Source organism: Podarcis raffonei, chromosome 11, assembly GCF_027172205.1.
Source record: "Podarcis raffonei isolate rPodRaf1 chromosome 11, rPodRaf1.pri, whole genome shotgun sequence".
Classification (NCBI taxonomy): domain Eukaryota; kingdom Metazoa; phylum Chordata; class Lepidosauria; order Squamata; family Lacertidae; genus Podarcis; species Podarcis raffonei.
In genome coordinates, this window is record NC_070612.1 from 65,218,502 (window position 1) to 65,245,218 (window position 26,717).

General features: G+C 42.7%; 1 protein-coding gene across 6 annotated transcripts in view; it reads right to left on the reverse strand.

Annotated features, from left to right (window-relative positions):
* Positions 1-26,717, reverse strand: part of TJP2 (tight junction protein 2) — a 119,097-nt gene that overhangs the window by 15,028 nt on the left and 77,352 nt on the right. For 5 of the 6 annotated variants that reach the window (XM_053408816.1, XM_053408819.1, XM_053408818.1 and 2 more), the window contains 10 exons: positions 15,192-15,245; positions 7,443-7,567; positions 6,523-6,625; positions 5,469-6,045; positions 4,633-4,736; positions 4,309-4,462; positions 3,434-3,545; positions 3,216-3,349; positions 2,270-2,342; positions 343-493 (listed from right to left, as the gene is read on the reverse strand). In XM_053408816.1, coding sequence (XP_053264791.1) covers positions 343-493; positions 2,270-2,342; positions 3,216-3,349; positions 3,434-3,545; positions 4,309-4,462; positions 4,633-4,736; positions 5,469-6,045; positions 6,523-6,625; positions 7,443-7,567; positions 15,192-15,245 — 1,587 coding nt within the window. The remainder of the gene's footprint in view (positions 1-342; positions 494-2,269; positions 2,343-3,215; positions 3,350-3,433; positions 3,546-4,308; positions 4,463-4,632; positions 4,737-5,468; positions 6,046-6,522; positions 6,626-7,442; positions 7,568-15,191; positions 15,246-26,717) is intronic. The other variant, XM_053408817.1, reaches the window with a different exon arrangement.

The window sequence follows — 26,717 nt, forward strand, 5'->3', positions numbered from 1 at the left end:
GGTTAAGAATGGACCGCCGGAACAAATTAAGTTCTTAACCCAAGGTACCACTGTAGTACTATTCTGTACTGTAAGCCTTCACAAAGATTGGTGGAAAACACAATAGAATGATAACTAGGTAACAATTGCCTCAGCTGGGTTGTCAAGATGCTGCCAGAGGTTTTAACGTAACAAGTTGCTTCAGCATCTGTTTTTAAATTAGGAATCCCATCCAAGGTTTTGAAACAAACACATTTACTAAAATATTATTTTAAAAGAACTTTCATAGCTACTTATATTGAAATACAGCAATTTCTCCACTGAACCGTGCAAGAAAACAGCGCTATGCAGAACCATGTATACCTTAAGAATCTGGTCTCCCTCCTGTAGGCCTTCCTGCTCTGCAGAGGTACCTTCTTGAATTCCAGCAACAAATATTCCTACATCATTCCCACCTGCCAGTCTGATGCCCACGCTGTCACCTTTCTTGAACTTCACCATCTTTGTACCAGGACTTGAGAAAGAAAAGGGGTTTTAGAGATGATTTGAGTCGTGTAAGAGCATTTCATGTGTAAGCACATGAAAGCTGAGGCAACGTAGTCCCCATGTGAAGACGTCAGCATCGCAAACTTACACATTTAAAGCAGCCATGGGATTACAAAAGTACAGGGATTTCCACCACACTTATTTCATGTGCTGTATACTGAAACATAGTGGTAGGGGGAAGGTTGACATAAAACAGTGCACACCATGAGCTGGTAGTCAACTCTGTGGTCACCAATGGAAAAAAAGGCAGCCACAATAATGGGAACAACTCTGTCTCCCTGTGAACACAGTCGGTTGCATCCTAGCCTCGTTTTACACAATTGTGTATTCACAGGTGTGAGCGCTTGGTGGGACTGGACATTGTGAGCAGACACATGAGATCCCAGGCTGCAGTGACCTGTATCTACAGATCTGATCAGAAGCAGATGCCAAGAACTGACCGTCTACTGCAGTGCCGCTGCTGCATTTCTTAACATGGTTAGGAGACTAGAAGTGCCTCAGAGCGTCCTTCCAACTCAGGTGTGCAAATTCCTTTTTTATGTATCTCCCACTAAGAGATAATTATGATTAATATTACAGCTACTCCTGCAATTTCAACTACCATAGGGTTGGTACCAAACCACAATTTGCAACCCTCTTTGGAAGTTAATTTTGCAAATTGTGGCTTTGGCTAAACTATGATTACACCTAATTTTGATGTATACATGTAATGATGTTGGGAAATCTTAGCGAGTTAAAACTTTGGCTCATGAAAAAGAAGAGCATTATGGGAGAGCCAAATGCTGTAGAATCCTGGGAAAGTGTATCTGGTTCTTTAATTGCCAAATTCTTGTCTTCAGAAGTGTAAATTGGGTGTCTCCTTCCTCTGTAGGAAAGGGAGTTTCTAGTTGATTTGTTGTTCTTGACACCTGGGTGTTATCTGGCTAATTTACAACTCAAAGAATCTGGTCTGTGTCTGGGAATGCTTTAATCTTCAAGGTCTTTTGATAAACAGGATTCAGCTGTCTCCTAACAAGCCTGAGCTATTGTTCCTCCATGTAACCATTGGCGAATTGCTAATTAATCTAAAGACCTGATTGGATTAAGTTTTGAATCCCCCTGGATTCAAAAGGGATAAAACCTTAGGAAACTACCTTGCAAAATGCAGACCTTTTCGCAGCCCATCTTGCCAGGCAACCCATCTTGCCTAGCACACCTTGCCATGTGAGACCATCGTCATGCAAAGGGCCTGCCCTGATGCCAGAGTGTGAGTATGTTCTGTAGTTAGTGATACTAAATAATGTTTTTATTTTTTGTTTGGGATTTGTAAGAGATGTGCCAACTTTTATGTTCTGAATAATCTTTCTTTTTAATAAATTCTGGGAAAAGGACTTTTTCCTGCTTTTGTCTTTTGTGCCTTTCTGCCGGGGAAGCTGAACCAGTACCTGACCACTTAGTCGCCTACCAGAGCCTGTTGGATTTCTGTCTGCCTCACGGTAAAGTGACACAGAGGGGGGCAGCCTGGTAAAGCTGAAGAGTAATCACCTTCCTTAGGTTACTTTTTGGGGGCTGTTCTGAGATAAGGAAGTGGTGGCAGCAAACTACTGTTCTGTTTTTTGTGTTCTGAAAAAGCTTTCGCATGCCGGTCTCTCTTCCTGCCGGTCCTGCCGGATTTGGAGGACGGCTTGGAGAGGTGGAGAGGGCGCGTGAATGCTACAATACATATTTAAGGTATAAAGTAATAGGTGAAATATAAAACACATACCCATATATTGCTAGGTCTTCAGGACTTGGCTGAAGGAACGTTCTTGGGGCTGGCTTGGGCTGAACAACTGTATGTATTAAAAAACATGATGCACACAGAATCATAGAACTAGCTTCCATTTTGTTTCTAAATAACACAAAAGACAGAAATGAGTAAAAAGAAGAACGTTTAGGGTATCTAAATCTTTTTATTTAGAAATAACTTTCACTTTCTTCCTATTAGTCTGTTTAAGATTGTAATCTATAGGCAGTCAGCACCAAAAGTATTCAATACCAAGAGACAGCTGAACTATAAATTCCAAGGTGATACTAAATATGGCTAAAAAATTATTTTCCAACTATGTAATCCCCTCAACTAGGATTCTCTTAAGTTGGTTTACCTGAATATCACAAATCAGATCTCAAAGGCCAACCAGCCTTTTCTGGTACAAGACTTTAAATTTCTCTATGTTTAATACATTCTGCCAATATTAATTCTATTATAACAGAGGAAGGAAAATATTTTTCTTTTTACATTTGCATTTATTTCACAAGCTCAGTTTGCTGTAGTGCCCCTCTTTTACGTTTACACGAAGTTTACCAGTAAAAAACAAAAAACGTGTGAAACGCATAGTTTTATTGGGCTGCCTCCAATGTCTCAGCTTATTTTCTGTTTTAAAACAACAATTGCTAACAGACAAACTGAAAGATAATTTGGTATGCAGTTGGTGTGCTGAAAAAGACAAGCAGTCCTCTCTCCCGTCTATAAAAGTAGCTTAGGGGAAGGATTCTTAATGCACCAGAGTAGATTATTAGAAGGGAAAGCCTGGAGCAGCAGAAATGAAATGTACTTCCTAAAAATCATCTGCGTTAACAACTGATCAGGTTTTATATTTCTATGAATGAAGCAAGGCTGCTCCTCCTATTGAAATTAAAGCATTTCAAAGTCGAGAGAGAGTGAAACTGACCTGGAGGATCATCTTGGTACTTGGGTTCACTATTTGTCTCTGGGATTAAAGCAGCAGTGAGATCACCGGTTGATCTAAAAGGCGTAGGCGTTGCTCCCATTTTGGATAGTCTGCTGGCTGGATCTTCTTTTGCACTTAAAACAAAATCCACAAAGTTAATAGAAAAGTTGAGGATCTAGTAACCGTAACAGATGTAAGTGACACCACGTCCTTCCTACCTCTGTTTTTCCTTTAGCTTTTCGTTGGAAGAATGAGAATCTAAATCTGAATGCTGCAGCCTCCTATCTTCCTGAGGGGAGCAAGACCTGTTTGACTCTATTTCAGAAATATCTGTTGAGAGAGAAGAGCATAAATTTAGCTGCACAATAAACATTTGAACATCCTTGTTGGTTTTATTGACATTATACTGGAGTGCTCCTCCCCCTTCACATAGAAGAGAGAGCTTTGGCTTAGTTAAAGCAGGACCTGTGAACTTAAGGCAGCCCACAAGAGGTAGATGGGAGCATGAAAGGAACATGCAGGATCAACGCTCATGCCCAGTTACATAAACCATCATTAGGAAGCTGGGAAAGTTACATGCAAAGTGGCCTTCTAGCCACCAGATCCATGACCTCATGATCACTTCATATCTGGCACTGAATACAGTTTTTCCTTCCCAGGAAAAATGCCATGTAAGAAGTGACATATGTGGGCAGCCTGCACATGCTCAGAGGTAGTCTCTTTCCCAGCCAGCCTATGGATACAACAAACAGCATGACCAATGAATGCAATGGAAGTGAAGAAACCTGGTATGAAAAACACATTCTGTGGCATATTCTTAGCTCATATTGGCCTTGGCTTGGGGCAAAGGAACTCACCCACATGCCTTGCCTTGACTCAAGAAATTTGGTCACACTTCAGACCAGTTACTGGTACAGATTTCCAAGTCTCAAAATCTATACCACAAAAAACACACAAGCTTTTACACTTAGCAACTTTTGTTTTGTGTCTAATTGAGTACATTTCTGTGAGGGTATATTTTTATTTATTGTCACATACTGCAAATAAATACTTAAATAGGAAAGTGACTTTAGCTCCGCTTCTAAGCTCTCACCTTCTATTTCTGACTCGCTGTCATGCATGGAAGGAATGTTGATTAGGGTTTGTTTTCTGTCCCTTAGGACAACCAACTGGAGTTTTCCTCTTGATTTCTCAATCAATTTTCTGGCATCAAATAAAGACATATTCTCTGTCACTGTACCATTGATCTGGATGTGTGAGACAAACATATTTACTTACACTTTCAGCACAAACGGTTCTGATAGATCAGTTCAGAGCTGACTCTCCATTCACTAATTGCAAATGGACAGGAAAACTTGCAAAGTGTCCATCTCCCCAAAAACATAAGAAATTAAGGGCCCTTAATACAAAAACGTACTTTGAGAATGATGTCCCCTTCGTGCAAATTGCCATCCTTGGTTGCCAGCCCCGTGCTGGTCATTTCTTTGATGAAAATCTGACTTCCAAGTCGAAGGCCATATTCTGCAAGTGGAACAATAAGAGACAGTTTTGCAGCTTGACACATGAAGCATGCTACATGCCACTGGTTTCCAATATATGCAAGTGGAGGGAGCCATCAATGGTATTTTGTCTTTCTCAGTGGATTGGAAGACAAAGGGGGACCTGAGCAATGCAGCTGTGGCACATCAGGGCAAATAGACTCTACTGGTCAGGTAGGGAGGGTCACCAAGATTTTACATATAGCTACTAATCTGGCTGACTGCCTGGGATGCAAAAATAAGGAAGTATCAAGTGCCAGGGCAAGGTACCATGCGGGGCTGGCAGGCAAGTTCAGCTTCATGGGTTCCTGATCTGACCGAGTTCCATGCTAGCTTGTGGGCTCCTAAAGTTGAGAAAAAGAAGTGGATCAAATTGCTTGCCCTATATTCTGTAAACCAAGGTATACATTTAAATTTAAGGCACATTTGGGTCCTTCTCAGTAGCTTTGACACCGTGGAGTGTGTACCATACGTTCCTCTAGGACGTTTACATGGCACTTTGTCCACAATATATTTGTAAGGTATCCTAAAATTTTTGTCTCGTTTCTTTGTGCTTGAGTAAATTTCAGAAAACAATAAGGAAAAAATAAAAACTGTGAGGTGCCCAGCAAACAGAGGTTTGCAATCAATGGGTTAAACGGCCAAGGGGAGAGGAGGTAAAAGCAAGGAGGAGGCATTCCTTTCAACCTCCCACCAAAAGATGCTGGGCACTTGCCTTCATTTGATCTGCTTTTTGTGAGGAGAACATTAACTGGCCCACTGGGGTCCTGATGTGCTCCATAGTCATACTGAGGCTGCAATTCAGGGGAAGGGCTGCGGGAATTAAGCCGGTCTATGCTCCCGCTCTTGGCTTCCCTCTCACGAGGGGCTTCAAGACGGGTTCTCCAGTCGTAGTCTCGGGGCACACTCCGATCGCCACCATAGCGCCGGTCATATTCATCCTCTCTATCCATGCTCCTGCCTCTGCTTCGGGGTCTTTGGTATTCGTGGTCGAAGCTCCTCTCTCTGTCCATGCTCCGGCCGCGATTTTGATCGCGACTGTAGCTGCGCTCTCTGCTGTGCTGGCGCCCCCGGTCGCGGCCAGTCCTGTAGCCCCGGTCCAGGTGGTCTCCCCAGCTCTGGCTCCGGCCCCCATTCCCACTATACCAACTCCTTTCACTGTAGCCACTTCGAGTGCTTCTGCCATCAAACTCTGCACGACTATCCATAACTTCAAAGGCCCGGTAGTCATAGTCCAGAGAGGGGCTTCTTCTCACAGCTGGGACCTGCACTTGGCGAGGTCTTTTAACTATCTGTTTGCAAAAATGAGAACAATTTTGTATTTCCTTGTAAAAGCCACAATCATTTTACATTCAGCTGCAAAAAAATTATCACTATGTTTATAAAACCCAACTTAGACGCAATGTAGCAGAGCACTTCAGCCAAGCTGGCATTCCATGCAGCTGTTCCACAGTTAAGATGCCAGCAGAATGCCCACATAAACAACAGGTCACTGGTGCAGAGAAAAGCCTGTGCACTCACTGAGCACCTTTAAACATGATAATCAGCTTCGCAGGTAAATGCTTTTTACAAGACATCAGCATCTCTACAGCAGGCCTGAGAAATCTCCTCCCTTCCCACCCTTTCCATTTAAAATATTACAGTTTTTGTCTACCAAAGATCAGGTCTTCGTACTTCAGACGTATTAATACTTATTTTAAGTGCAGAGTGGCATTAACTTCTCCTTAATGATAGAATGCAAATATTTCTGCAAATACTTGTTAACTTACAATGGTAGCCACTTTCCCACTTTTCCTTAACTGCTGCACAGCAAAAGAATGGGCCACATTTTCCATGGGTGTATTATTAACCATAACCACTCTATCGTTCTCTCTGCAAAACAGAAGCATGTTGTCAATTAGAAAATACTAACATTGATAAAAAGGGTGGGGTTTGTTTATTTATTGCCTTCATATCCCTCCTTTTTCTCCATGAACTCAAAGTGACTTACGTTATTCTCCCCCTCCTCATTTATTCCCCACAACAACCCTGTGAGGTAGGTTAGGCTGAGCATGAGCAACTGGCCCCAGGTCACCCAGGGAGCTTTCTGGTTGAGTGGGGACTGGGGTCAGTCCAGCCCTACTGCAGGGGCAGAGATCTCCACATGCTCCCCCACCTCAATCCATTATGGGGAACTGGTTGCCTGCGTTTGCCTCCTCTGCCCCCATCCAGCCCCCTCTACTTAGCTCAGTCGAGAAATGGGGACACGGAAGCCATGAACAGGCCCCCCAGGCCTTTTCCTATGCTGCCATTCTTAGTTCCTGAGCACATAAGGGGAGAAGACGGATACAGCCTCATAGATAAAAATGGCAGGATCAAATAATTACACAAATTTTGTGAAATCTATGCCTTCCCAATTACCATATTTTTTGCTCTATAGGACGCACTTTCCCCCTCCTAAAAAGTAAGGGGAATTGTGTGTGCGTCTTATGGAGCGAATGCAGGCTGCGTGGCTAAGCCAGAAGCCAAAACAGCTAGAGGGAGCTCCCTTTAAAGAATTTTTTCCCCTTGCATTCCCCCTCTAAAAACTACATGCGTCTTATGGTCAGGTGCGTCTTATGGAGTGAAAAAGACGGTACATTTGCGTTTTGCGAACAAATTATCAGAGCAAAGAGAGACAGGTGCTACTGCTACAAGCATGTTTACTTACTGAAGTAATCCATCTGCTGGGCCACCTGCAAGGACATCTGACACAACTATGGATGTTTCGCCATTTTCAAAATGAGGGTTGTCTCTGCCACCAGAAACTGCAATCCCAAACCCTCGCTTTGAGTCCTAAAGGGAAAAGAGGGAGGAAAAACGCTCTTTTTTAAAAACAAAACAAAAAATAGAGCCACAATAGAATTTGAAATTGTTAGAATACCAAAAAAGAGGCATAGTTAGACCAGTGATTCCCAAACTCCCACCACCGCCGACCTGACCTCTTGAAAATTGCTCAGGGACCTCTGGGAGAGAGGAATGGTGATTGGGCTGTCTTTCTGTTAGTTGCCACTGACAGAAGATAATTATGTAGTGATTGGTAATAGTCAGACAGATAGTCTGGCCATTAAATCACTCTGGAGACAAGGGTGACCTGGGAGTTAACCTCAAAATGCTTGGATCCAAGCTGCTTTTCTGCTGCCTGAGCCTCACAGCTTGGATGGGAGTCAGAACAAACTGGGAAGCTGAGGAGTAATGCCATCATGCCCAAACACCATGTAATCACCTTTTTAAACAAACAGTAAGTAAGGTAAAGAATCACACATTTCCTTTTCAAAACATCTCTGGGTCAAGGAAACTGTAACGAGACACCCCCCCCCATCTACTGGGGAAAATCTACAATGCGAAAATCTGTAAGTACCACCTCCTGTTGTTGAGAAAACAGAAAGGAAACTAATTGTTAGAGTGTCTAAAGCTTAGTGAAAGGCCTGATTTATGGTGGACAAGGATTAAAATGGATGATAGGAATCAATATGTGAAAAATCTTTAATCCTTTTTCTGCTTCCTGTCACTAAAGAACTGGAAAAACTGAAAGTTAAGCAGCCGTCATAAGGAAGGTGCTTTGAGACACAGTTGCAGCTGCAGTTTTAAAGGGGAAAGTGGATTGAGGGGCGACTAATATGCAGGACATCAAAAGCATCCAGCATGGCAAAGGTATTGTTGGATCTCCCAGTGATGGTTGGTATTGTTCAACAGTTGATGGCTGAACAATAAAAAATGATTGGATCAATGTTTGAGCAAGAAAATGAGCCAGAGGGATCTGAAGTGGAAAATGGAAATGGGGAATATTCAGAGGCTTCAGAACAAATGGATAAAATGTTGGCAGGACTAGATCAAGAAATAATTAAATTGAAAGAAGCAGTTGCTGCTGCTGAAATGGAAATGACTTCCATTCAAGAATTTGGAGAAGGAGAAGATAAAATCACAAATGGTGATACGGAGAATTATTTTGATATGGTGCTGATGGAGTTGAAAGCAAAAAAAAACTTGGGGAAAACTTCAGTCCTGGCCTTTCTTTAGCTCTAGCAGAGAGAAAGTATTCTGCATACAATCTGGAGCAAATTCACAGAAGGATGCTATTAAAATTATGGTGCTGTCTCTGGAAAAAAGAAAAAGAAAATGGAAGGTCCTAGAGGAGATCGTAAACGCAACAGGAAATGAAACTGAAGAAGTGGAACTGGACATGAACCAGTGGCTATACAGTGGTACCTCGGGTTACATACGCTTCAGCTTATAGACTCCGCTAACCCAGAAATAGTGTTTCGGGTTAAGAACTTTGCTTCAGAATGAGAACAGAAATTGTGCTCCGGCGGCGTGGCGGCAGCAGGAGGTCCCATTAGCTAAAGTGGTGCTTCAGGTTAAGAACAGTTTCAGGTTAAGTACGGACCTCTGGAACGAATTAAGTACTTAACCTGAGGTACCACTGTATAATGAAAAGAAAAATCATGGAACATTGGCCCAATGTAGAGTAGAGAGACTTGTCAAGGATGTAATGATTTATTATTATTCAATATGGAGTAATTATGGGAATTAATGGAGGTAAATTTAAAATAAAAAATATGGTTGACATTTAACAACAACAACAACAACAACATCTGGGACCTAGGGATGGGCAATGTATCAATACATTAACCAAAATTGATTGGACGTCCACATCCTGGTAAAAGGTTCATAATTTTCGACATGGTGATACATCGCGAATCATGATGTGCACATGTGCTATGTAAGAAATTGTGATGTGGGAAAAACCGTGAAGCCAGTCATTGCTTCTCTCATGATTCCTGCCACCCCTGTTCCTCTGTACTATATACAGCTGTAACAATATGTTAAAGGTAAGTAAAAATGTATCAGTTTTAGACCCCGAAGTAGTAGAAGATGCCAGGACATTACCCTGGTAACATTACATGGTTATGTCCTTATTTTAGACATTGTTATGTATTAGTATATCATGGTGACTAGAATCATAGAATCATAGAGTTGGAAGAGACCACAAGGGCCATCGAGTCCAACCCCCTGCCAAGCAGGAAACACCATCAGAGCACTCCTGACATATGGTTGTCAAGCCTCTGCTTAAAGACCTCCAAAGAAGGAGACTCCACCACACTCCTTGGCAGCAAATTCCACTGTCAAACAGCTCTTACTGTCAGGAAGTTCTTCCTAATGTTTAGGTGGAATCTTCTTTCTTGTAGTTTGGATCCATTGCTCCGTGTCCGCTTCTCTGGAGCAGCAGAAAACAACCTTTCTCCCTCCTCTATGTGACATCCTTTTATATATTTGAACATGGCTATCATATCACCCCTTAACCTCCTCTTCTCCAGGCTAAACATGCCCAGCTCCCTTAGCCGTTCCTCATAAGGCATCGTTTCCAGGCCTTTGACCATTTTGGTTGCCCTCCTCTGGACACGTTCCAGTTTGTCAATGTCCTTCTTGAACTGTGGTGCCCAGAACTGGACACAGTACTCCAGGTGAGGTCTGACCAGAGCAGAATACAGTGGCACTATTACTTCCCTTGATCTAGATGCTATACTCCTATTGATGCAGCCCAGAATTGCATTGGCTTTTTTAGCTGCCGCGTCACACTGTTGGCTCATGTCAAGTTTGTGGTCAACCAAGACTCCTAGATCCTTTTCACATGTAGTGCTCTCAAGCCAGGTGTCACCCATCTTGTATTTGTGCCTCTCATTTTTTTTGCCCAAGTGCAATACTTTACATTTCTCCCTGTTAAAATTCATCTTGTTTGTTTTGGCCCAGTTCTCTAATCTGTCAAGGTCGTTTTGAAGTGTGATCCTGTCCTCTGGGGTGTTAGCCACCCCTCCCAGTTTGGTGTCATCTGCAAATTTGATCAGGATGCCCTTGAGTCCATCATCCAAGTCGTTGATAAAGATGTTGAATAAGACCGGGCCCAAGACAGAACCCTGTGGCACCCCACTAGTCACTCTTCTCCAGGATGAAGAGGAACCATTGATGAGCACCCTTTGGGTTCGGTCAGTCAGCCAGTTACAAATCCACTGAGTGGTAGCATAGTCAAGACCGCATTTTACCAGCTTCTTTACAAGAATATCATGGGGCACCTTGTCAAATGCCTTGCTGAAATCAAGCTGGCTACATCCACTGCGTTCCCTTCATCTACCAGGCTTGTAATTCTGTCAAAAAACGAGATCAGGTTAGTCTGACATGACTTATTTTTCAGAAATCCATGCTGACTATTGGTGATCACAGCATTCCTTTCTAGGTGCTCACAGACTGTTTGCTTAATGATCTGCTCCAGAATCTTCCCTGGTATTGATGTCAGACTGACTGGGCGGTAATTATTTGGGTCCTCTCTTTTCCCCTTTTTGAAAATAGGGACAACATTTGCCCTCCTCCAGTCTGCCGGGACTTCGCCTGTTCTCCAGGAATTCTCAAAGATGACTGCCAGTGGTTCTGAAATCACATCTGCCAGTTCTTTTAATACTCTTGGATGCAGTTCATCTGGCCCTGGAGACTTGAATACATCTAGACTAGCCAAGTATTCTTGTACTATCTCCTTAGTTATTCTGGGCTGTGTTTCCTCTGCTGAATCATTTGCTCCAAATTCTTCAGGTCGGGCATTGTTTTCTTTATCGGAGAAGACTGAGGCAAAGAAGGCATTGAGGAGTTCAGCCCTTTCTGTGTCCTCTGTTTGCATTTCACCATCTTCTCCTCTGAGTGACCCCACTGTTTCTTTGTTCTTCCTTTTGCTACGAACATACCCATAAAAGCCTTTTTTGTTGCTTTTAACCTCTCTAGCAAGTCTGAGTTCATTCTGTGCTTTAGCTTTTCTGACTTTGTGTCTACACGTGTTGGCTATTTGTTTGAATTCCTCTTTGGTGGTTTCCCCCCTTTTCCATTTTTTGTACACATCCTTTTTTAATCTTAACTCAGTTAAAAGTTCTTTAGATAGCCACCCTGGCTTCTTTAGGCACCTTCCATGTTTCCGTCTCATTGGTATTGCCTGAAGTTGTGCTTTTACTATCTCCCTCTTAACAAACTCCCAGCCATCATGAACTCCCTTTCTTTTAGTATTACTGTCCATGGGATCTCACCAAGCACTTCCCTAAGTTTTATGAAGTCGGCTTTCTTAAAGTCGAGAAATTGAGTCCTAGTATGCTTGGCTGCTCCTTTCCGCTGTATAGTAAACTTCAGAAGAGCATGATCACTCGCGCCTAATGATCCTTCCACTTCTACCCCACTAACCAGGTCATCAACATTGGTTAGGACCAGATCTAAAATGGCTGTTCCTCTTGTTGCTTCTCCCACTTTCTGGACAATGAAGTTGTCTGCAAGGCCAGTGAGGAATCTGTTTGACCTTATGCTCTTGGCTGAGTTTGACATCCAACAAATATCCGGGTAATTGAAGTCCCCCATTACTACTATCTCCCTTCCTTTTGCATGCTTGGCCATCTGTTCCAGGAAGGCATCATCTATGTCCTCCGTTTGGCTTGGGGATCTATAGTAAACTCCCACAATGAGGTCACTGTTATTCTTCTCTCCCTTAATTTTGACCCAAATGCTCTCACTTTGGCTTTGAGGTTCTAAATCTTGGATCTCTTCACAGGTATACACATCCCTGACATATAACGCCACTCCTCCTCCTTTCTTGTCTGGTCTGTTTCTCTGAAATAGATTGTATCCCTCCATTATTACATTCCAATCGTGGGACTTATCCCACCAGGTTTCAGTGATTCCTATTATGTCATATTTAGTTTGCTGTACCAAGAGGTCAAGCTCATCTTGTTTATTTCCCATACTTTGCGCATTAGTGTACAGACATTGAAGTCCATTAATCATTCCCCCGTGTCTCTTATTTAAGGATTTTTTCCTCCCACCACTAGGTCTGCGTGCTGTTTGCTCCATTCGGTCTATGACATTTGGATGATCATCTTCATCAATTGATAGACTCCTACCTTCAGGAGCACTGTCTCCCTCCCCCACATTAGTCAGTTTAAAGCCCTCCTGATGAGGTTTCTGAGATTTTTGGCAAAAACATTCCTCCCAACCGTTGTGAGGTGCAGCCCATCGCTTGCCAGAAGTCCATCTTCAAGAAACTGCAGTCCGTGATCTAAGAATCCAAACCGTTCCTGTTTACACCATTTGCGAAGCCAGCTGTTCACTTCCACTATTTTTCCCTCTCTCCCTGGGCCACGTCGTTCAACTGGGAGGACAGATGAGATGACAATTTGTGCATTTAATTGCTTCAATTTCCTGCCCAGAGCCTCGTAATCTCTTTTGATCTTCTGGAGGCTATTGCTTGCAGTGTCATTGGTTCCCACATGAACCAAGAGGAAGGGGTATTTGTCAGTGGGTTTTATGATTCCTTGCAGTCGTTCAGTTACATCTTGGATCTTAGCCCCGGGGAGACAGCACACTTCCCGAGACATCTTGTCAGGCCCACAGATCACTGCTTCTGTTCCCCTCAGTAGGGAATCCCCTATCACCACTACACGCCTCTTCTTAGGTCTGGTCGGGGTTCTTCCGTGAGCTGTCCGTTCCAAGGTCGCCTGCACATTCCCTGAGGACTGCCTTTGCTGCTCGTCTTCATATTCCTGATCGACTGTAATGAGGGAGAGATCCTCAAATGGAGTCTGCTCTTCGTCTTCCATGCTAGGGGAAAGGACCTCAAAGCGATTGCATATTTCTAAACAATCAGAGCGAACCCTGGGCCTCCTACTTCTTTGAGTCACGTTTCTCCATATATCTGGCTCCTGTGTTGGTGAACTAGCCTCCTTCTCAGGGGAGTCCCCTGTCTCCTCCTTGGTGGAGACAGTGTGCTCTGTTGCTTCCAAGAAGAGCACCAGCACTCTAATTCTTTGGAGCGTAGCTACACGTTCCTCCAGTTGCTGGACTTTGTCTTTTAAGAGGGCAATCAACATGCAATTGCTGCAGGTAAAGCTGCCTGCAACCTTTGGCAAGATGGCAAACATTGCGCAGGAACCACAGGCGACTGCAGCTGTTCCCTCATCCTCCATCTTGAGAAGGTGTCGTTGGGGGTGACTACAGCGGTCCTCCATCATAAAAAGCGTGAAGACAGGACAAATAAATCCCCCCAAATAAACCTATATCTCCCCCCACAAACGTTTGAGACTAGCTCCCCTAAATCTAAAAGATGGATCAAACTGCACGCGCCGCTAGGCGCGCGCTGCTGCCCTACAATCTCTGACAAGCTCCTCCCACAGCTAATCACCTACCTCAACAGAAGCCCTGCCCCCTCTGACCTTTGCACAGAGAAAGCAGCTAATCAGCCACAAGAAACTCACACAAGAAAACCCTTTTTGTTCCTTCTTCAGCCGCTGCCCTACAATCTCTGACAAGCTCCTCCCACAGCTAATCACCTACCTCAACAGAAGCCCTGCCCCCTCTGACCTTTGCACAGAGAAAGCAGCTAATCAGCCACAAGAAACTCACACAAGAAAACCCTTTTTGTTCCTTCTTCAGCCGCTGCCCTACAATCTCTGACAAGCTCCTCCCACAGCTAATCACCTACCTCAACAGAAGCCCTGCCCCCTCTGACCTTTGCACAGAGAAAGCAGCTAATCAGCCACAAGAAACTCACACAAGAAAACCCTTTTTGTTCCTTCTTCAGCCGCTGCCCTACAATCTCTGACAAGCTCCTCCCACAGCTAATCACCTACCTCAACAGAAGCCCTGCCCCCTCTGACCTTTGCACAGAGAAAGCAGCTAATCAGCCACAAGAAACTCACACAAGAAAACCCTTTTTGTTCCTTCTTCAGCCGCTGCCCTACAAGCTCTGACAAGCTCCTCCCACAGCTAATCCCCTACCTCAACAGAAGCCCTGCCCCCTCTGACCTTTGCACAGAGAAAGCAGCTAATCAGCCACAAGAAACTCACACAAGAAAACCCTTTTTGTTCCTTCTTCAGCCGCTGCCCTACAAGCTCTGACAAGCTCCTCCCACAGCTAATCACCTACCTCAACAGAAGCCCTGCCCCCTCTGACCTTTGCACAGAGAAAGCAGCTAATCAGCCACAAGAAACTCACACAAGAAAACCCTTTTTGTTCCTTCTTCAGCCGCTGCCCTACAATCTCTAGCTGGTGATATATCGGGACTAGCTGGTGATATATCGGGATGTTGAAAACCAGACATCGTTCAGCCCTTCTGAATGTGATGTTGATGTGAGCTCTGGAATTTTAAATATTTTAATAGTTATGCAGAAATGTATTGCTGTGTATTTAAATACACTGCTGGAGCAAAAATAAAAATGTAAGGGTGGAACAAAACTATTTAGCATAGTTTAACAGTTCTAATTAACAATTTTAAAAATGTTTCACAAGGAAAATTGATCAATAAGGTTAACGGGTTATGTCAGATTTACTAACAAAATGGCACATGCAAAAAGGGGGAAAGGGACTATTAGAAAAAATGGACCAGAAATAACCTCTCACCTTTTGTAAGGTCACTGTATACTGTTCCCATATCAGCTCTTCCATGCCTGGGGCCTGCTGGACAATGAAAAGCAATAATCAATAGAACATCACAACAGAAGACAGTCCTCACAAAATTAAGAACAGACCCTTTTCAAAGTCAGTATCAAACAGCAGTAATGTTTTGCAGTTATCACACTGCAGTGCTTTTAAAAATGGACATTAATTAGCCAGAATCTGAATAAAAAAATAAACATGTTTGAAGAACAAAATTTTAGTTGGAGAAGCCTTTTCCGTGTTTTTTATCTGTATGCACAAAAAGGAAACCACACTTGAGAGAAATAGCTCACACCCAGATCTTTATATATTTGTGCCTGTGGTACTTGTTGCCTGACAAAGGACCAAATCTCAGTAGCAGGGGAGCACATGCCTGAATGTAGATCACTTGGATTAAATTGATCATGATGGAAAACCCTAAGAGACCAGAGACCTTGAATAAACTGCTATCAAAATAGATAGGTCACCATTGCCACTCTGGGAAGAAGGGAGGGACAGAAGTTTAATAAATAAACAATATATGCAATGTAATAAAATAAAAATATTTTATTAATATTATTGACATGAAATTTTCATGGCTTTTGGCTAGAACAATAAACTTGTTGACTGATTGAGTAAGAAATGAGATGGCCAGATCTGACATATCCAGTGACTGTCCCTGAAAAGCTCCTGCCAAAGTCACCCCCATCCTGTCTGCAGTGAAGGCAGGTCAATAATGCAAGGTCTCACTCAATGACTAGAAAGCTCATGTAGGAGGTGATCTTTAAGATGTCTAAGCCCTAACCATATAGGGCTTTAAAATGCAATTAATAACTACCACATTGAATTGTACCCAAAAATTAATCTTAAGCCCCCCTCAAAACCTGGCCACCGCGTTCCGTACCAGTGCTGGTTTCCAAATGCTTTTGGAGACAGCTCCATGCACATAAGACAGCATGTATAGGAGAGAAGGTCTGGATTATATGCATACACCAAATATTGTAAATTACATTTTCAAGCATTTAGAAGACCTGATGCCTAAAGCCAGCTGCTTTGCAGGTGCCTGCACAAAACTTTAGTGTAAGCCCCTTACTCTAAATGAAACTCATGCATTGTTTGAAGCTCTAGCCCTCTTCATGCACTTACTCTATTAACTTCACCCAGAGGGACAATAGGGCTGTGTGTGCTGGCACCCTGCCCCCTCCACTCCTGACCTTCTGCATCAGCCTGGACTGCATAGCACATTAAATCATAGTTTTAAACTAGCTATGGTTTAATGTGAGCTAGAGGGCATGCTGTTCAAAAGTTCCCTTGGTGCTCCCCCTAATCCTGCTGCAGCCACGCTGTGGACAACACACATCAGAGTCCAGCTTATTTCATGTCATCCCAACCCAGGTTCAGGGTTTGTTTCTCTCCAAATTAAACCAAAGTTTAAAACAAACTATAGCTTAATGTGATATGTGAAGGTCTGAAAGGGAATCGCAAGTGCATTTGACCGAACACACTTATCACACACAATCAGGGTTTCCGACTGCAGGGATGATGGTAAAACATTCTGCTAAGCCATCTTACGATTCTCCTTCAGACCACCCTTCTCAATGTGGCAAGACTGAAGGAGATAAGACATGTAACCCCGCATCCCCTCCCTCACAGATAGTGCTCTCATCCTTACTATGTGCAGCATAACCGAATGCTGCCATGATAGTCTCTTGATGTGCTCCTACAACAGGACCACCATCTATGGCGCCTCGTGAACCACAGGGCAGTCAATCAGATGATTTCTAAGAGCTAAGATGCTGCCCACTTGGACTACTGCCATGCGCTCTACGTGGGGCGACCTTTGAAGGTGCCTCAGAAACAACAACTAATTCAGAGTGCGGCAGCTAGACTAGTGACTGGGAGCAGCTGTCAGAACCATACAGAACTGGTCCTAAAGGCTCTATACTGACTCCTGGTATGTTTCTGAGCACAATTCAAAGTGTTGGTGCTGACCTTGAAAGCCTCAAATGGCCTTGGCCCAGGAGACCTGAAGGAGAGTCTCCACCCCCATTCTCCAACCCAGACATTGAGATCCAGCTCTGAGGGCATTATGGCAGTTCCTTTTTGGCAGCAGTAGTAATAATAATTGTAATACAGTGGTACCTTGGGTTACGAACTTAATTCATTCCGGAGGTCCGTTCTTAACCTGAAACCACTCTTAACCTGAGGTGCCACTTTAGCTAATGGGGCCTCCTGCTGCCACCACCGTGTGATTTCTGTTCTCATCCTGAGGTAAAATTCTTAACCCTAGGTGCTACTTCTGGGTTAGCGGAGTCTGTAATCCAAAGTGTTTGTAACCTGAAGTACCACTGTAATAATAATTTATTTATTATTTATACCCTGCCCATTTAGCTTGGTTTCCTCAGCCACTCTGGGCAGCTTACAGTGCATATAGAAAATGTAAAACATGCTGTGGAATGCCCTCTCATTAGGTGTTACGAAGATAACTACAACTTTTAAGACATCTGAGGGCAGCCCTGTATTGGGAGGTTTTTAATGTTTGGTGTTTTATTAGGTTTTTATATCTGTTAGAAACTGCCCAAAGTGCCTGGGGCATGGTTCAAATAATAAAGATGGGAGTGATACAAATAAAATCATCATCATCATCATTTCAATCTGATCAGAGTTCAGATCCTCAGCAGATTGATTGATGCAATAAAAAAGTCATGCCTCGAGATAAAAAAAACCCTACATAAATTACAAGTTCAATATATTCTCTCTCACACACAGAGCTACTAAAAACATTTCAGAGATCTTTTTAATTAATATAATTACTACTACTATATGGCAGCTAAAGGTAAAGGGACCCCTGACAATTAAGTCCAGTCGCGGCAGCTACATATATACTAACAGGATATTTTCAGTAAGAAAAATGTTTTATTGTACTGGAAATGAAATGAACAAATTTCTACGCATGTTCAGCTACTTGCAGAATTTAAGAAGTGCAGATTGATGAATACAATGTTGAAATACTTTTAATTTTTACTTGTGAATAAAACTACAAATTATTTGAAAATTAGTTTGAACTACAGTGGTACCTCAGGTTACATACGCTTCAGGTTACAGACTCCGCTAACCTAGAATTGGTGCTTCAGGTTAAGAACTTTGCTTCAGGATAAGAACAGAAATCGTGCTCCGGCAGCGGGAGGCCCCATTAACTAAAGTGGTGCTTCAGGCTAAGAACAGTTTCAGGTTAAGAATGGACCTCCGGAATGAATTAAGTACTTAACCTGAGGTACCACTGTATCTGTGCCTCAGAAGAAAACCGGAAAGTCAAATGTTCCTTGGAATGGCATGCATCAAATTGTTACAAAGGGGAGGGGGTGTATGCTTGGCTTTTGAATGCTGGTATAATCAAGCTAAGAGAAAGCAGCTCTTAAGGTCACATTCTGTAGGAAATAAAGTGCAGCACCAACAAAGTACTGGAAGTTCACCTTGGGAGTTCACAAGGCACAAAAGCCATCTGCTCTGTCCTAAATCTCTAACTCATAATCTCTTTAACATTATAAAATTTACAGCTGTTTGTTGTTGCAGAGATACTAACCAATGTTGACAGATTAATGGAAGGAGCAAAATGAGTGTGGGGGCTGGGTAAGACCACAGATGTTGTAAGTCACCATCTGAAGACTTCAGACTGTACCAGAGAGGGGATTAAATTCTGTCAGAGCAAGCACGAAACTCCAACTATATCAGGAGTCAGTGAACCTGGTACACGTTGCACTAGTGCTGCAAATGCATCAAGAGACAGGTTAAGGTAAGTGTCACCTATTCCTGAGGAGTAATGAGTGTATCATTTTAGGAAATGGCAAGAAATGTAATATGAATACATTAATTGATTGCACTGTCACACAATTAAACGGGTGATGATATTACCAGTAGCTCACTTAGCACATTCTATTAAACCTACATTAAAAGAAGAATTATTTAATAAACAATCTTCTCAAGCACAATTTTACATATTTCATGCTAATTCATTCTAATTAGAAGACTAATGTGATGATGAGATCCTAGTGAGACTTGAATGACACAGCAAGCCAGCAAGCTTCCCCCAGACACTCCGAAGGCATGGAAATCAGGGAGCCATTTAATGCTAAACTATTTGAGACTAAAATAAAGTACAACAATGTTGAAGACAGTCAAGAATCATGTCTTCTTCCTCGTTTTAAAACACAAAATCTTAGTATGGATGAGACAATAGGAAATACTAATGGTATATATTTTTCAAAAATTAACTCACATGCCATTTTAAAATCCTCAACTTTTTCACAGCATGTAGCCACATTCGTTGCAGAGCTTGAGCTGTCTTCATTGTGGCACACTATAATCTGTTAAGGGACTCTAACATCCCCGTCTTTTCATCAGTTTCCACCACTCAAACATTGTTATGTAATTCTAATACAATTGTGCCCTACATACTCAGCCAATCCTGCCTTCATTTCACACAATGACATATTAAAACCCACAGATGTACAAATGGCAACACATCTACTCCCAAAACAAATGTCACTATCTTAAAACAGAAAATAAATAACCCAGTTGTTGTTTAGTCGTTTAGTCGTGTCCCGACTCTTCGTGACCCCATGGACCAGAGCACACCAGGCACCTCTGTCCTCCACTACCTCCCGCAGTTTGGTCAAAAAAATAACCCAGTACCTCAATTTAATTGCTATTTAAGTAACTTGCTGGTGTCACCACTAGGCAAGCATCAACACACAGTCTCCTCCCCATTCCCAAAGAATATGCAGAAACGTGAGGAATTCGCAGTTACAGGAGAAGTGTTTGCCTGATCTGTAAGCAGCATTTAGGACACAGACTTTGCCTATTGGGGCATATGCCATTTGGCTGGCTTCTGCAATCAAAGCTGTAAAGCTACTGGGGGAAAGAAATGAGAAAAGGACAACTCTGTACTGTAAACAGTCTCAGCTCCCACGTGTCTTGCTGCTCAGTCCATCCCAGGCTTCCTCTTCTGACCTTCTCCCATCAGAGGTGAGGCAGAGGGGATGCAAACACCTCCAGTATCGTCCTCTCTCCACAAGAGGCTCCCACAGCTGCTGTGCAAACCTATAGCTCCATGATGCCACCTCCTGGCTTTCAAAGCAGGAACTGGAAGAATGCTGCCTTGCTTACTGCACTAGTTTGCATGAAGAGGAGAAATCTGCACTTCTCACAAAAAAAGGCACAGAGCGAGAGACAGCCTGCCGAATGGTATAGAAGCTACTTCAGATAATATACCACTTGGCAGGCTGTCTCTTGCTCTGTGACTTTTTGTATTTTGTGACACATGCCTGAGGAGAAGAGCAAATGAGGCCACTCAGGAAAAAGGAAAAAGTGTCTGAATGAAAGGTGTTCAGAATCCCCGATCTTTGGCAAGTTCCTTCCAGAGCTTCATCACGCAGGTGAGCCACTGACACAAGTGGCCTCATTTGATGTGCTACTGCTCATATGAGACAACTGTTTGGAATAGTTAACTGTTCCAGAGAGCAGACTGAGGCAATGCAAGAGCTTGATTGTAATGATGAAACAACCAAATGGAAACGGTCAAGAATCTCTCATACAAGACAACTGCAAGCAACTCAAGGTGGGGAGGAGAAAGAGGTTAGTCCAGTTTACTTGTGCATTTGTTTATTCATAAAGACAGGCTTATAGCAACACTCTGTTACACTGAGAGCAAGTTGCATTTCATGCACTTGCAGCCTAAGCATCTGAGTCAGAATGGGTCCTGAAGTCAACCTTATATTCCAAGCTTTCAGAATTTATTCTTAATGTAAAATTTACGTTGTCTTGGTACACACACAGTTTCCACTTTCCAACCCCCTCAAGCCCCAGGCTAGAAGTATGAGAGTATGTACACATTCCTGGATGCAGCAAGGTGTTACCCCCCGGCTGTGTTTTGTTGAATTTGCACAGTGTTGTACCTAGCATTATGCTTTGATGCATTTATTTATATTGATTTTATTTACTGCATTTATATCCCAGCTTTTTCTCCAAAGAGCTCCCTGCAACAGCCCCATGAGGTAGGTTAGGCTGAGAGATTGTGACTGGCCCAAGGTCACCCAGTGAGCTTCATGGCTGAGTGGGGATTTGAACCCTGGTCTCCCAGGTCCTAGTCTGACACACTAACCACTAGGCCATTATAAGGCTGCTAAACAAGGAAATATACTGGTGAACAAAAGGTGGAAACTTAACAGCTTCCCAGGAGGTAGCTCAGCTGACCAGTACTTTGCAGATGCTTTGCAGATAATTCCAGCTTTGTTTGCTCTCTCCCTCCTCAATTATAAGCTCTCACACAAACCAGGAAACTCTTTCAGCTTTACCAGTATCTTTCCACTTAGAACTCAGCTAATTATGCAGCGCCTGCTAACTATCTAGGAGGGACCCCACCCCCATCAAAGATCCAGTGGCAAGTAAACAAAGAACTGGAAAGCTCTTCTTTCTTCCCTCACCAGTGGAAAAAAGAGATGGAAGAGTTTTTGTTTTTGTTTTCTGGTGGTGTTTATGTTGTTAGTTCCCCCTAAATGGCTTTCCTCCATATTAAAAAGGAAAGGTTTTTTTAAATTTAAAAGAGACTATAATTTTGCTTGCTTGCCCTCCCTCCTTCCCTTTGATGAAAAGGAAGAGACTGGTGAGATGAGGGCTTGGCAGGTGGGGAATGGAGGGGAGAAGATTTAGCTGCTGCCTTAAGCTGAAATGGGAGGTTGGGTACTGTCTGAGAATGATGAGGAGGGTGTTTTCAGTAAGCAGTGAAAGCAAATGTGTGTCTACTCACAAGCAAGCCCTCCTGAATTCCATGGGGCTTACTCCCAAGAAAGTAGAAGTAAGTTTAGTTGAACTCAGTGGGGCTTCTGCATGTAGGGATTCCACTTAGACCTCTGAGTGGGGAAGCAGATGCAACCTGACTAAATCACTTAAACTACTCATAAATTAGTTGGAAATGTATTAAATATAATGTATGGAAGTTTATTTAATATTTTTATTAAATCTACTACTTCCTTACATTTTAAGGCCCTCCACCACTGCAGGGAGCCCTGTCAAAGCCCCTAGCTGCTGCCGGGAAGCGCAGCGCAGGCTCCACTGCTGCGGGGAGGTATGGCCGGCACCTCTTCTGCTGTGGGGAGGCCTGGCAAGGCCCACCACCACTGCAGATAGATATTGTGGTATACTAAGATATCACGATATTTAGCTGGTGATATATTGTGATGCTGAAAGGCAGATATCGCCCAGCCACCTGCTGTCTGTCCATGGTTTTCCCATCCTCCCCAACCCCTCCACCCACCCTCAACTCCTACAGGTGAAGCTTTCATCCCTCTGTCCCATGGAAATCATCTCCCTGCAGATGTCATCTGCAGACACATTTCTATACATCTTCCAGATGCACTGGGATTTACTCCCAGTAAGAGAGAAATAGTCTAGGTCAGGGGTGTCAAACTCAAATTCATCGGGGGGGCCGCATCAGCAGTTTGGTCACCCTTTGAGGTTGTTCAGGCAGCCGTTGGATCTGTCACATCACAGGATGGCATGCGCTCAATATAAAAACAAGTGGAGGTTTCCTGAATGCATGTAAAGTGGAGGTTTCCTGTGTAGAATGGCCGGCGCCGCTAGAGGGCAGACGTTCTCTGGCTTGTAGGCTGCCATGCATGCACTGAAGAGGCGGCTTTCTTGTGTTAAAAAAAAAGTGAGAATAAAAGGTGGACTTCCGGTCAGCGCCAGCGACGAATGGCGGATTCCCTCTGAGTTCCGGAGGGAATCGGCTCCACGGGACAGGGTCTTGCCGCTCCGGCGAAGCGGGGACCCGAAGAAATCGCAGGCAGTGAAGCCTGGGAACTTGGAGGCTCGGCGGGCTCCATTTGCGCCCCCCCCACTGCGAAGGAGCCTTTTTAAAGGCTGCGGAGCGGGATGGGGGTGAGCGGCGCGGAACTGAGAGCCGTCTACCACTTCCGTGGAGTGAAGCCGCATGGCCATCGTCGGAGAGCGCTGATTTCTTCCTGGCAATTGGACTCTAAAGCAACTACTCGCGAGTAGGATTAAGTCAATTAATTCGAGGAAAAACTTTTTAAAAAAAATCGGCACCGAAACAGGAAAGGTAAAAACAGGAAGTCTACCTTTCCAGCTTGTAAGCAGATCAAAGCAAAGAGACTCTAAAGCTGTAACTTTGAAAGACGTCTTTTTAAAGGTCTAAAATCCAGCACCAAAAAAGCGATCCCCCCCTGCCTGCAGGAGCAGAGGGGAGAAATTTGAGAGGTATTTACCTGCAAGGAAGGAGGGAAGTAAAGTTACATCTGCTGCCTCTGAAATCTGGGAACGGACTGCCTATGATAGGGAAAGCCTAATTGGGAAAAATTGCCAGCACGTTAAAGGTAAAGATTTTTTGATACAACTCTGTGAAAGATACAGTGTTTCTGGAACTGCTTTTGACTAAAAAGTAACTTTTAAGGACACTGAATTTGTGGCTTTTAAGGGTACTGGGGACATATAAGGACTATATTTGTTTTAAAAGTTGCAAAGTGAAGTTGGAAGTGTGTCCCCCTAGAGGAGACTAGGTTGCAATAACAACTAAGCCACTAAGTAACCAAGCTGTGGAAAATTCCTTTTCAAAACAAATCTACCAGGTGTGAGATTGACCTTGGACTGTACATGAGAGTGTTATGGCAGATGGGAAAGGGAAGATAGAGTCGGCTCAGGAAAGAATTACTAGGTCCAGCAGACAATACAAGACTGACATTACACATCAGAGAAGGGCCTCGACATCGGGAGCAGCAGGTACAGTAGGAGCTGCTGCTTTGCAAGTAAAACCAAAAGTTATGTCTGAAGAGTTATTGGCTCAGGCACTTGGCAAAATTAATGCATCTTTGGAAAATTTAGCTAAACAGGTTGCTAAAGACAAATAAACAGGTCGCAGAGACAAATAAACAAGTAGCTGAGGCCTCAGCAAAAATTGACTTGAATACTACAAGTATAAATGAATTGGGAAAGAAGGTGAATTCTAACACACAGTCCATTGAAAAGTTACTAGAGGATTCGGCCTCAACTCGAAGGATAGCAGAGGAAGCTAAGGAAATTGCATCTGCTGTCCAAGAAAAGATACCACCGGTATACAAAAAATTAGAAGACCATGATCTGACACTGTCTATGATAGAATTACAAGGAAAGGAGAGAAATTTAAGACTTAGAGCAGTACCTGAAAGTGAGAAAGACAACCTGGCAGACTTCCTTACAAAGGAATTTACAGATTTTTGGCAACAGGACCTGGGGAAGGAAGAATTCAAGATAGTGAGTGCATTTAGGCTTGGTAAAAGACAAAGAAAGAACAAAGCAAGAGACTGTTTGATTACCTTAAGAACAAAAGAAGAAAGAGACAAAATCTTGAATCTGCACTATCAAAGAACTCTGGAAATTGAAGATTCATTCGTGGAGATCTTTAAGGATATACCCAAATATATTTTGGATGTAAGGGCCTACTACAGAGATCTTGTTGTTCTATTGAGAAGAAACAGAATACTCTTCAGGTGGGAATTCCCCCAAGGTCTATCCTTCAAATACAAAGGAAGAAAAATAAGAATAAGGACAGTGAATGATAAAGACGAGTCCTTGAAAGACCACGAGGAGGATCTACAGAAGGAAGTGGAATCTGGTGAGGAGCCAATCGCATCAGGAAAGGAATTTTAGACATAGTAAACTTATCATTTGGACTCCTTGGCCCAGGGAAAGACACACCACCGACAGAAAAAGAACAACAACTCGGTGCAGTTGGAGGGAAAACTAAGTAACTTACCATGGCTCTGCAACTTCTAAGTTGGAATTGTAATGGACTTAACTCCCCTCGAAAGAGAAAAGGTGTTTTCCATATATTAAGAAAAGAACAATTGGACTTGATTTGTTTACAGGAAACACATGTAATGAGGCTACACAGGAAAATACTTATTAATAAGAGATTGGGACAATAATTTATTTCGTCTGATAAGGTCAAAAAGAGAGGAGTGGTGATATATGTAAAGGAGAAATTTTCACCGAAATTAATTTTTAAAGATGAACAAGGAAGATATTTGGCAATCGAAATTAAATTTCAAGGAGAAAAATTTCTGATTGTAGGGGTGTATGCACCGAACGAGGGGAAATCTGAATTTTTTAAGAAGTTGCATGAGACTCTTTTGGACTATATGGACTATAATATAATATTGATGGGGGACATGAATGGAGTTGTATCTACAAACATGGACAAGGCACAAAAACAGGTAGTCACCAAAGATGGTAGACTACCAAAAACTTTCTTTGAATTGACTGACAATATGGACTTGATTGACATTTGGAGAACTAAGAACCCCCTGGGGAGAGAGGGAACTTTCTTCTCTGAAGCTAAGATGACATGGACTAGAATTGACCAAATTTGGATTACTAGAGGAATGGCACCAAAGATAAAGAAAGTGGAAATCTGCCCTAAAACTTGCTCAGACCATAACGCTGTAAAGATGGAGATGAAGCAAACAACACCCGGCTCCTTTAGATGGAGGATGAATGACACCCTATTTAGAGATGAAGAAGTATACAAAAAGGCCCAAAAAACTTTGAGAGATTATTTTGAAATAAATATGACTACTAATGTCGAAAAAAGAGTAATCTGGGATGCAAGTAAAGCCGTGATGAGAGGGTTCTTGATACAACAGAACGCAATAAAAAAGAGAAGTCAAAATGAGAAAAAAGATAAAATTTTGGAGAAAATAAAAGAAGGGGAGAAAAAACTGAGAGTAAAGCCAAAGTCGCAGGAGATTTTGAGAGAAATAAAATTACATCAAGTACAATATATGGAATTGATGAATCAGGAAATAGAATGGAAAATTAAACAAATGAGACAGAAGACATTTGAATCAGCGAATAAATGTGGGAAACTACTGGCTTGGCAATTGAAAAAAAGACAAAAACTAAATACCATCACAAATTTGGAAGTAGAAGGAAAACATATACACAATCCAACTGAGATTAGAAATTGCTTCTAGAAATACTTAAACAATTATATGCACAAGGGCCACAGAATGAAATGGACATTGAACGCTTTTTGAAAACAAATGGATTACAAAAAATTTCACAAGAAAGCAAACTAATGTTGAATTGCAAAATATCTGACCAGGAGATAGAAGGTGCCATTCAAAATATGCAATTAGGCAAGTCTCCAGGACCGGATGGGCTGACTTCCAGATATTACAGATCTTTGAAAGAGTGGTTATTACAACCTTTGAAGGAAGTCTGTAATGAAATCTTGGAAGGGAAAGGAGCACCAGAATCGTGGAAAGAGGCGTATATTACACTTATACCGAAAACGGAAACTGAAAAGACACAACTTAAGAACTACCGTCCCATATCCTTATTAAATGTGGATTACAAAATTTTTGCTGATATTTTGGCTAAGAGACTGAAAAAAATATTGATTGAGTAGATTCATAAGGACCAAGTGGGCTTTCTATCAGGAAGACATCTATCTGA